The sequence below is a fragment of the Ostrea edulis genome, chromosome 3 (assembly GCF_947568905.1).
Source record: "Ostrea edulis chromosome 3, xbOstEdul1.1, whole genome shotgun sequence".
Lineage (NCBI taxonomy): Eukaryota > Metazoa > Mollusca > Bivalvia > Ostreida > Ostreidae > Ostrea > Ostrea edulis.
The window spans coordinates 51,314,423-51,326,969 of NC_079166.1; the positions used below are offsets into that span (position 1 = coordinate 51,314,423).

The following is a 12,547-nucleotide window of genomic DNA, read 5'->3' on the forward strand; positions in this document are numbered from 1 at the left end:
AATTTTGTCCAGCATTTTTCTTGGAAAAGGTAAAATATAGGTTCATCAATTATTCAGGAATTATAAATCTCCGTTTGCAGTCGTGCAGTAGAGGGTTGAACATGTCGACCGTCACTTCCTGTCGTCACCGGAAGTGATTGAAAGAATCGCAAATTTCAAATTTTTTCTTGTAGATTGAAACCTATACTAGTTTATTAAGTCTCTTTGAAAGTGTCAAAAGAATATTGACTCCGTTGGTAGTCAAAACAACTACTTCCGGTTTCTTGATAAAATACCTTTTTACTTTTCATCTCTTTGTCACCATAAATCTCGCGTATATTTGAAGTCTTTCATATGATTTTCACATGTCTTCATAAAAGTATCAACTTCTAGAGTTTGGATCATTTTGTTTCTCAAAATTGACTTCCGGTCGGTAGTAACCTACTACTTTTTCTTTCTTTAGTCTACTTCTTCTTGTTGAGAAGTCTTTCAGATAGAGACGTGAAATTTTCAGGGAATATAGACAGTAAAGAGTCGCTGTCATTTATAGGAAAACGCATCATAAAAGTACTTCCGGTCATCACCGGAAGTTACGAGAAATGAGTAAAAAATTCGATAATACATTTCTCATTCATTGTTAAGGCACATTTTCTGATATATTTAAATGGTTTTCGTAGGAACAGAAAGCTCTTTACCGGAAGTGATCTAACGGAAGACCTACTCATTACTAGTAATGAGTTTCTAGTTATTATTCTTTTTCTCCGGTACTTTTTTGTCCGGTAGTGTTCTCAGAAACTACAAAAGGGATCGATATGAAACTTTCCAGGATGATAGTATAGCGTTTATAGATGTGCATAGTGATAGTCATCTTGTCTTCACGTGCATGCACGCGCGCGCACGTGCACTGCAATTTTGGTACAAAAAATGGAAAATCAGAATATTGAAGGAATCGATATAAAACCTAAATAGGATGATAGTATATCATTTGTACATATGAAAAATAATAGTTATTTTGTCAGCACGCGCACGCATGCGCGTGCACGCGCATTACAAAATTTGTACACTAACTTTGGAATCAGTCTAACTTTTTTGTTGTTCATTGAAATGGCTTGAAATTTATATCGTAGGTAGATATTGAGACCCTTAACTGATTTGCATGGTCAAAATTACCAATTTGCACGCGCATGCACGTACGCTTCATTTTGATTGGATAATACTCAAACGTTTGTAACTATCTTATTAATGAAGCGAATGAGATGATATTCACAGCATACGTAGATAATATGTGTATCGACATATTGGTGTAACAAAAAAATGCCAACGCACACGCGCATGCGCGTGCAACGTTTTTTAAATGTTCAATTTTTAAAGGACGACAACGTTTTTGTTTTTCATCAAATTCTATTGATATTAGGGGTTTTGATGTGTCTTGGTACTCCTTACAAATTGCTGTGGTTAGAATTACTGCTCATCACGTGCATGCACGTGTGCTGATTTCTGATTAGACGATTTTAAAATCGCTATAACTTCCTTATATTTGTTGGAAACGTTATGAAATTCATACTGTGGGTATATGATACAAATGCCTGTTGAACGACATCAACAAAAATTCGGAATCATACACGTGTGCGCGTGTATGCACGTGCAACGCTTTCTTTCATTTCTTAGTACTGAAATGACCATATTGAACGTACTACATGTAATTAAAGGCTAAAATAAAATGATTTTTTGCTATAGATTCACAAGGACATCACTTTTTAATTGGGGGAGGTTTGGGGAACATCTGTAACGGTCCCCGTTACAATTAGAACTAGTTATTATGTTCCCCAAACAAAGTTTGGGAACATATTGTTTTTACTCTGTTTCTTATTATTATTATTATTATTATTATTATTCTTTTTCTCCGGTACTTTTTTGTCCGGTAGTGTTCTCAGAAACTACAAAAGGGATCGATATGAAACTTTCCAGGATGATAGTATAGCGTTTGTAGATGTGCATAGTGATAGTCATTTTGTTTGCACGTGCATGCACGCGCGCGCACGTGCATTGCAATTTTGGTACAAAAAATGGAAAATCAGAATATTGAAGGAAGCGATATAAAACCTAAATAGGATGATAGTATATCATTTGTACATATGAAAAATAATAGTTATTTTGCCAGCACGCGCACGCATGCGCGTGCACGCGCATTACAAAATTTGTACGCTAACTTTGGAATCAGTCTAACTTTTTTGTTGTTCATTGAAATGGCTTGAAATTCATATCATAGGTAGATATTGAGACCCTTAACTGATTTACATAGTCAAAATTACCAATTTGCACGCGCATGCACGTGCGCTTCATTTTGATTGGATAATGCTAAAACGTTTGTAACTATCTTATTTATGAAGCGAATGAGATGATATTCACAGCATATGTAGACAATATGTGTATCTATATGTTGGTGGAACAAAAAATGCCAACACACACGCGCATGCGCGTGCAACGTTTTTTAAATGTTCAATTTTTAAAGGACGATAACGTTTTTGTTTTTCATCAAATTCTATTCATATTAGGGGTTTAGATGTATCTTGGTACTCCTTACAAATTGCTGTGGTTAGAATTACTGCTCATCACGTGCATGCACGTGTGCTGATTTCTGATTGGACGATTTTAAAATCGCTATAACTTCCTTATATTTGGTGGAAACGTTATGAAATTCATACTGTGGGTATATGATACAAATGCCTGTTGAACGACATCAACAAAAATTCGGAATCATACACGCGTGCGCGTGTATGCACGTGCAACGCTTTCTTTCATTTCTTGGTACTGAAATGACCATATTGAACGTACTACATGTAATTAAAGGCTAAAATAAAATGATTTTTTGCTATATATTCACTAGGACATCACTTTTTAATTGGGGGAGGTTGGGGAACATCTGTAACGGTCCCCGTTACAATTAGAACTAGTTATTATTATTATTCTTTTTCTCCGGTACTTTTTTGTCCGGTAGTGTTCTCAGAAACTACAAAAGGGATCGATATGAAACTTTCCAGGATGATAGTATAGCGTTTGCAGATGTGCATAGGGATAGTCATTTTGTCTTCACGTGCATGCACGCGCGCGCACGTGCACTGCAATTTTGGTACAAAAAATGGAAAATCAGAATATTAAGGGGATCGATATGAAACCTAAATATGATGGTAGTATATCATTTGTAGATATCAAAAATGATATTTATTTTGTCTACACGCGCACGCATGTGCGTGCACGTGCATTACAAAATTTGTACTCTAACTTTGGAATCAGTCTAACTTTTTTGTTCTTCATTGAAATGGCTTGATATTCATATCATAAGTAGATATTGAGACCCTTAACTGATTTGCATGGTCAAAATTACCAATTACAAATTCGCATGCACGTGCGCTTCATTTTGATTGGATAGTACTAAAACGTCTGTAACTATCTTATTTATGAAACGAATGAGATGATATTCACAGCATACGTAGACAATATGTGTATCTATATTTTGGTGTAACAAAAAATGCCAACGTACACGCGCATGCGCGTGCAACGTTTTTCAAATGTTCAATATTTAAAGAACGATAACGTTTTTGTTTTTCATCAAATTCTATTGATATTAGGGATTTAGATGTGTCTTGGTACTCCTTACAAATTGCTGTGGTTAGAATTACTGCTCAGCACGTGCATGCACGTGTGCTGAATTCTGATTGGATGATTTTAAAATCGCTATAACTTCCTTATATGTGGTGGAAAGGTTATGAAATTCATACTGTGGGTATATGATACAAATGCCTGTTGAACGACATAAACAAAAATTCGGAATCATACACGCGTGCGCGTGTATGCACGTGCAACGCTTTCTTTCATTTCTTGGTACTGAAATGACCATATTGAACGTACTACATGTAATTAAAGGATAAAATAAAATGATTTTTTCCTATAGATTCACAAGGACATCACTTTTTAATTGGGGGAGGTTTGGGGAACATCTGTAACGGTCCCCGTTACAATTAGAACTAGTTGAATTTGTTTTACACTAGACAAGTGTCCATTATCTGTATATTTTGCATTCGTTATTATCCTTATAAGACTTGGGCAAACCAAGTATGATCCCAAGGAGATCGCTCGGATCTCGCACGTTACATCTACCATCCCTGAACATTTCCACGCGTTTTTGAGTAATCGAGTAAGAAGAAAAAACAACCGATAACTAGACACGATCGTCCGTCCGATTTCTGATGAGATAGGATCTTGATTGGGATAATTCAATTAGTGATCAACCATACATGAAATGAATAAACACCTAAATTCTTTAAAATAGGGCGATATTTAAAACACGTTTAAAAGAGATAATATTTTTTCTATCAATTTTCTTATGTTTCTTATTCGACTGTTGAAGCGAGCCAGGGGGCCAGCAGGCCTGTTTCTTTATATTATTACATAGATCTTGCTCAGCTGAACACCTTGTAATCAATATTCAATATCATAAGTTTCTCGAGAAAAAGGTTATTGATTGTGACACTAATCAGGCGAGTCATGAGGCCCACAGGCCTTTTTATTGACATCATTGGAAAGATCTTGCAAAACTAAACAACTTTTGTTCTACATGTCTTATGAAAAGTTTTTTGACAAAAAAGTTACTGATTGCGACAATAATCAGACAACATTATAAGGCAAGGGGTCTTGGGGCCGCCTTGAAGCTCCCAGTGGGTCCAGAGCGAAGCCACAGTGAGGGCTCAGGGCTACTGGATTTTCCTGGATTTTACAGGGCTTGAAATATGTCTCCTTCCTTCCTTCCTAGTCCTTGTTGCGCCCGTGGGCACACAGGGCAAGGACTAGTTTCTTCCACTCCTCTCTGTCTTTAGCAGCCTTTTCAATTTTGCCCCAGGTCATGCCAATCTCTTTCATTTCTGTTTCGACAGTTCTCCTCCAGGTGGTCTTTGGACGGCCTTGTTTTCTTTTCCCTTCTGGAGTCCATCGAAGTGAGACCCTAGTGATGTCATTGATGGGTTTCCTTAAGACATGCCCAATCCATCTCCAGCGGTATTTCATAAGTATGGTGCGCATGTCTGAGGATTTTGTTCTTGCATGTAAATTCTCATTTGTGATTTTTTCAGGCCAAAATATCTTACAGATCTTTCGGAGACATCCATTGTGGAAGCTTGATAGTTTGTTAATGTCTTTCTCCGTCATCCTCCAACATTGCGCTCCGTACAACAGAACTGACAGGACACAGCTGTTGTATAACCTCATCTTGGTGTTCTTGCTTATGCTGTTTGACTTCCAGATGTTCCTAAGATTGATAAAGGCACCTCTTACTTTTCCTAATCTTGCCTTGATGTCTTCTTCCGCACCACCATCTGTTGTAACAATGCTACCCAGGTATGTAAAAGATCTTGTACTTTCCAGGTTTTTACCATTAATCTGTATTCCTTGTGGATGCCTGATATTCAAAGACATAACCTCTGTTTTCTTTATGTTGATGTTCAATCCAATTTTGCTGGCATTAGATTGCAGGTTTGATGTCTTTCTTTGCATGTGTACCTCAAGGTGTGACAGTAGGGCAAGGTCATCTGCGTAGTCAAGATCTTCTAGATTGGAAAATAGGGTCCACCTGATGCCGTTGTTGTTTCCACTCAGGGTTGATCGCATTACCCAATCTACTGCAATCAAAAATAAAAGGGATGACATTACACAGCCTTGTCTTACCCCAGATTTCACGAGGAAGCTTGTGTCTGGTTCTTTGCCAACCGTGCATCTGAACTCGGAGTAGAAAGCTTTAATTATCTCCACTATCTTAGCTGGTATTCCATAGTGTCTTAAGATCTTCCATAAGCTTTCTCTGTGGATACTGTCAAAGGCTTTCTCAAAATCGACAAAGTTGATAATTAATTGTCTCTGCCACTATGTGCATTGCTCTGTTTCTGAGTGTGAACACCTGGTCACAGCAGCTCTTTCCTTTTCTAAAGCCTGCCTGTTCGTCTCGCAGTTTGCTATCTACTGCTGTCTTTATTCTATCAATTATAATTTTACTAAAAACTTTGCTAGGTATGGAAAGTAAGGTGATACTTCTCCAGTTATTGCAGTTGGTTAGATCTCCTTTCTTTGGCAGTATAATAATGTTCCCTTCAGCCCATGTATTTGGTATGATGTTTTCGTTCCAGATCTTGCAGAAAAGTGGGTGGAGTATAGCTGCTGCTAGTGTGGGATCAGCTTTAAATATTTCTGCTCATATTGCTGTCTTTCTGATGTTATCAGTGCTTCTTGTTTGTCTCTTACTGGCATGTTTGCGTTTCTTCTTTTCCCACATAGTTTTTTGATTATCTGGTAAAGACCTCCCATTCTCTGCTCGGAGGCAGCTTTCTCAGCTTCCTTTGCCATTCCTTCTATAAAATTTTGTCTATCCTTTTTTGTCGCTTTTTTAACTTCTCTATTGCTGTTGCTATATTGTTCTGCAAATTTATCTTTTATTCTCTCAGAGCGTGTGTTACATAGCTTCTTCTTAAGGTCTTTTCTCTTATCTATTAGCTTCCACGTTTCTGATGTAATCCATTCTTTATGAACTTGCCTTCTGAAGCCCAATACTTTTTCGCTTGTTTTGCTGAAAGTATCTCTCACCCTGTTCCAATGTTTGTCTATTTGGTTTTCATTTTCTATGTTGTTGTTTTGTAAGACGTGGAATTTGCTTCTTAGCTCTATTCTGAATTCTTGTTTGATTTTGTTGTCACTAAGCTTCCCTGTGTCGTACTTTTTAATATTTGACTTTGGTGCTATTTTCTTCAATTTCAACTTGATGTTAGCAGTGACTAGGTGGTGGTCACTCCCTACGTCAGCTCCTCGTCTCACTCTCACATCTTGGAGTGACCTCGTCCATTTACCATTAATTGCAATGTGGTCAATCTGATTCTTATCTCGTCCTCCAGGTGATACCCATGTTAGTTTGTGAATATCTTTATGTGGAAAAAGTGTTCCACCGATGACTAGGTTATTGTTTCCACAAAATTCTACAAACTGCTCTCCGTTTTCATTCATGACGCCACATCCATATTTGCCAATCACTCGCTCGAATCCTGTGTTGTTGTTTCCTACTTTTGCATTGAGGTCTCCCATAACTATTGTCAAATCATGTTTAGGAATCTTTTCTATTTCAGCTTGAAGTGCTTCATAAAAATCTTGTTTAACATCACTTTCTGCATCATTTGTTGGAGAATAGACCTGTATTATGGATGTTTTGACTGGCTTGGTGTTTAGTCTTGTTCTTATTATTCTTTCATTAACTGGATGATATTCTATTAATGACTTAGCAGCTGATTTAAATAAAATGATTGCTACTCCTTCATGATGACGTCCATCTTTTCTCCCTGAGAATACTATTGTTTCTCCTGTACTTGTTGTATTCTTTCCAAAATCTGTCCATCTGCACTCACTTACACCTAGAATGTGCAGCGTGCTCTCTTTCATCTCTCTTAAGACTTGAGCCTGCTTTCCGGTCTCATACATTGTACGGACATTCCAGAAGCCTACTCTTAGCTTGGTTCTCGTATTCAGTATACTCTTCATGCTGCTAGCTTCCTGTTGGATTTCACAAGAAGCATTCATACATGCAGGATTCTGCTGGTATCCTGAAGTCTGGAGAAAAGTTGAATTATTTCTAGTCCTTGTTTCCGTAATCAATATTTTTTTACGAGAAGGAGAGATTACCCCCTTGCTCAACCTCCAACCTGTTGGGCCAGGGATTTGTATTCAAGGTTACCTTCCTCTAGAATGGTTGCCTACCTCAGCTAATGAATCATTCTACCCAGGTTCTATATCAGAGTTTCCTTCTCCTAGATGAGTTACTTGCCAAAGTTGACGACACTCATCTGGCCGACCATTTGCCCATGGTTGGGGCAAGGTTGATGAGTGCTAGGACATGTCCACACACCGGTGGGCCTACACACTGCATCTCTGGGGCCCTTGCTGCTCCGAGATCCCCTGCAATTCAGCCTGTGATACTTGATCCCAGTTGACGTGCGTTGCCACGGGGAGGCATTGAAGGAGTCTTGGTAGTGTAGAGGGTTTATACTGGCAAAGAAAGATTTACGCATTTTACTTTCCTTTTCACCTACAAGTAGGCTAGCCAGCGGCAGCATTAGATCTACAATTTTGATCTTAGCCACACTAGACGCATTTCACTACCCTGTGATGATTCACCAACACACAAATATGTCTCCTATGTAGTAATTTTTACTATTTTCTGTCATTTTTGACAAGGTGAAATTGATAAAATGACGGAAATTTTAAGGGTTATGGGGAAAAAAAATTTCTTTCAATAAAATCAAAAGATTTTGTCATTTATTTCTCCGAGCGTGGACGAAATTATTTCTTCTTTCATCGCTTACATTTTTCTAAACAAGCAAGCACGATTTACCTTCAATTTGAAAATTTTAGGGGAGGGGGCGCCGGCTGCGCCCACCCCCCCCCCCCCTTAAATCCGCCAAGTGCTGTGAATACCCTCCACATATACGTATACAACAGTGCATTATATTTGGTCGGGTTCGATGTCGGAGTGCAATATAAGCGATAAATGTAATTTTTCGAAGGAAACTTCACTCCATTGCTGCAATTTTATACGCCGATTGTTCTGATTTTTTGGACCAAATCGACTGTTTTACAACGGTAACGTTACCAATTTACTTTATAATTTGATATTTTAAACCTGATCTGATACTATTCCGTGTTTATTGGTTATTAGCCGAGTTGAAACGAAGTTGAACTCGTTTTGTGTTTGATATGGTTATTGCAGTAAAGTCACCCACAAACGTTAGTACAACGATTAAACAGTTAAGGTAGCTCATCTACACTAAATTTTTATTTAATGGCTTGTTAAAACACACCTTATGAAATATGACTTCACCATCGAAAAAGTGATACAAGCTCTCAATTATTTATATGAATTTTTTTTGGTGATTTATCCCGGGATGATAAAAAAGGTACTTTGTAAGAGTCCAAAATTTGCTGTAATTAGATGCATAATATGAATATCTAAGAAAACATGCCTAAGGGACGACTGAGATAGACGTTCTAATTTTTTAAATAAAAATATATTTATAAAAAATTGAAAACGTTATTGCTAATATTTAAAATTTTTACGGATAAAATCTTCAAAAAAACCCATGCCAGTTAGAAAAAAGTCTTAAAAGATATATCAGAGTTCTAAATATATTTTAAAAAGAAATTGAAATGAAATGGTCAAAATTCAGAAATATTAAGATTTTTCTAATTTGAACCAAGCCCGATCGGAATTATTAAAAGGTAGTCACAGAGAACATTGTAATCAGAAACCACATTTCCTTGATGTAACATGGTTTACAAATTAATTGACTTTATAAAGGAAACATTTCTTGATTAACAGTGCATACAATTAGCAATGTTCAATATGATTATTTTAGTAATTACTATCAATTTTGATCGGTATTGGTACTTTTTTCTCCAGTTTGAATATAGTGATTATATCTAAAGTATGGTAATTTCAAATTCTTTTTATAATATATTTCTTCGATATATCTCTTTTCTAACTGACATGTTTTTTGAAGATTTTATCCATAGATTAAAAAAATATTAGCAAATAACGATTTCAATTTTCATAAGTATTTTTTTCTAAAAAATTCGAACATTTATATCTGAATCTTTTAGGCATGTTTTATCAGATATTCATGTCATGCAGTGCTCGAGCTGGGCTTCGCCATTTTCGCCAATGGCGACTTTTTTTCAACAATGGCGAAAAAAATTGAAAGTGGTGAAAATCCCTTTTTGCAATAAATTGTATTTTTAATCCTTTGTCAGTGACACATTATCGCCTGTTTGTTTATGCAGTCAAAATCTGTTTATTCAGTCCATGCGTGCACCGGAACGCTCCAGTGCGCACAGAGCTGGTTACAGCCTCAGGTAATTTATGGCTGCAAAAAAGTGGGTGATTATGTAATAAAGTACATCGGACAGCTGTTTACCCTGCTGTGGTCAATTGTTTAACATTTAAAGTCTTATTCATTATCGTGTTATCATCTCCACATTAATGTCAATTCTTAACCAGAGAACCGACCGGTAATTAAATTGGTCGTATTATTGTGTATAATGTATATATGAATACATCAATTGTTTGTTTTTGCGGCCAAGCTTGTTGATTACAAGATTTTGATTTTGATGTGTTTGATTTTAGTTCGAATATTTCATAAACAATGCGGTCGGTCACCATTGATATGGACATAGCAATTTTAATAAATAATTTTCTTTGAAGTTCGGTGCGCAACAGTATAAAAATGCTAATCTCATAAGACTATGCACCCCATTCTATTTTGACACTAAACTTGTAGCTTCTGACCCTAGTCAGTCTAAAATTAAAAAAAAAAAATCTATGTTTTTACAGTCAACCCCACCTGCTCAAACATTTGTGTCCAAATTGCAAAATCTTCCATACAAAAACGGAAATTTAATAGGGAATGGTTGAGATACGACTCTAAATTGGGCTTGATGTTTTGTGACATCTGCATTTCGGCCAATGTACACAATGTTTTCACTGAGGGGTGTAGCATCATGAAGTTTATATTTATATGATTTATTATCTGATTTTTGATTTCCATAATAGAATTTATCAAACAAATCAACTTCTTATTATTTCAGAAAGAAATGTTTAGGTATGGTAGCTGGATATGAGTAATGTAACTGATTCAAAATGCTAAAATAAGTGTAATGAATAAAATAATATATAATATGATGGAAATAATTGTAAAGCATGTGATTATTTGTGCCGCGCCACTCCCCGAAAAAGTGGCGAAAGGGAATTCTGGTCCAGTGGGAGCACTGATGTCATGCACCAAATCACAGCAAATTTTGACTCAAAAATCTCTTATTTGCAAACCAAACACCTTTTTCATCATTCTAGGAAAAATCACAAAAAATTTATATAAGATAATTGAGAGCTTGTTTCACTCTTTCGATGGTGAAATCATACTTCATAAGAGGTGTTTTAACGAGCCATTGAGTAAAATTTTAATGTAATCAGCGGCGTAGCTTGGGGAAGATAAATATATGGAAGCAGAAAGGGCAGGGGGTTGGGGGTCACCCTAAGGCCCCCCAATGGGTCCAGGGCAAAGCCCCGGTGGGAGCCCAGTGGGCGAAGCCCCCGGAAGCTGGTGCATTTTAGACAATTAAGAAAGGTATTTTCAAAGTCTCCAATACACATTTTCTTTAATTTTTTAACACAGACACATGGGGTAAGGTCATAGTAAATTCCTTCAATTTAAGAAAAAACCCAGATTATCAGTTAGTTTTACTGCATTTTTTTTTTCAGCATTCAGTATTTTCGACCAAATATTTATTTCTGTTTTGATATTACTTAAAATCATTTTAACTTGACTTTAAATTATTTAATTTTTTTACCCGCCACAATGTGGAAGCACATGCTTCCGTGCTTCATACGAAGCTATGCCACTGGTAATGAGCTACCTTATGGGTCTGGTTCACGATTTTTGATAAAAATATTTTTCATTTTTGATGTTAAAGAATAATATGTCTTACGGCGTGACCGTGTTTGAGGACGAAGCAAAAAATATTGGCATTAGTATCTAGATCCACAACAGGGCAAAAATATCTCGAAAAATTAGCACCTAACATGTGAGGACAGAGCTCTATCAAAATATTCTAACTTTAGACATTTTTGATCCGCCTATTTATTGAATGCGGGAAACGCTATGCAACTGATGTAAACAGTGCATTGTGACGTCATATTCAGCAAATACACAAATATAGGGAGACGTTGCATTGTACAATCGCATTTTAAATCAAGGAGTGATTGACTTACTTGACTTAATTCCTTCTCTCCTCGTGGAGAATAGGGCCATGAACAAGTCCTCTCCATTTACTTCTATCCTGGGCTGATCTTGCTGCCTCTGTCCATGACCCAAAACCTAGTTCTTTCCTCTCTCTTTTTATTGTTCTTCTCCACGTTTCCTTTGGTCTTCCTCTTTCCTTTTTCCTTCTGGTGTCCAACTAAGGGCTACATATGGGTGTGTTCTTTTATCCATCCGTAACACATGTCCAATCCACTGCCATCTGCGTGTTTTTATCATAGTGCTGATCTTTGCTACTCCTGCTATCTCTCTAACTGCTACATTTGATATTTTCATTAGCCAGTAGATCTTTAAGATTTTCCTAAGACATTTTTGCTCCAGATCTTTCGTAGCTTATGGAATGCTACTCTTGCATGGCCAATTCTTCTTCTTATATCTTCATTAGTACCTCCTGTCTTGCTTACTGTTGCTCTGAGGTAAATGAACTCATCCACATCGTTTATGTTGTTCCCATTGATGGTTATTGGTGTGTTGTTTGCAGCATTTAGATGCATAACTTTGGTTTTTCCTGTATTGATTTTTAAACCTGTTCTAGCTGCATATCTGTTTAGAGAGTTCAGTTTTTGTTGCATTTGATCTTTGCTGCTGGATAATAAAGCGATGTCATCTGCAAAATCTAGATCGTCTAATTTTGTTGTCATATTCCATCTTATGCCTGAGTTGTTATCTGC

General features: G+C 36.7%; 2 protein-coding genes across 2 annotated transcripts in view; one reads left to right on the forward strand and one right to left on the reverse strand.

Annotated features, from left to right (window-relative positions):
• Positions 1-6,186: 6,186 nt before the first annotated feature.
• Positions 6,187-7,548, reverse strand: LOC125676441 (craniofacial development protein 2-like). The gene has a single exon (XM_048914305.2). The coding sequence runs from the start codon at positions 7,546-7,548 to the stop codon at positions 6,187-6,189; it is 1,362 nt and encodes a 453-aa protein (XP_048770262.2).
• Positions 7,549-8,496: 948 nt separating this feature from the next.
• LOC125675657 (HIV Tat-specific factor 1 homolog) overlaps positions 8,497-12,547 on the forward strand; it is an 81,138-nt gene continuing 77,087 nt past the window's right edge. The window contains exon 1 of the mRNA XM_048913441.2: positions 8,497-8,646. The gene's annotated coding sequence lies outside the window, so the exon portion shown is untranslated. The remainder of the gene's footprint in view (positions 8,647-12,547) is intronic.

Coding starts and splice junctions, on each gene's coding strand:
- LOC125676441 (XM_048914305.2), bottom strand. CDS start 7,548: ATGAAGAGTATACTGAATACGAGAACCAAGCTAAGAGTAGGCTTCTGG.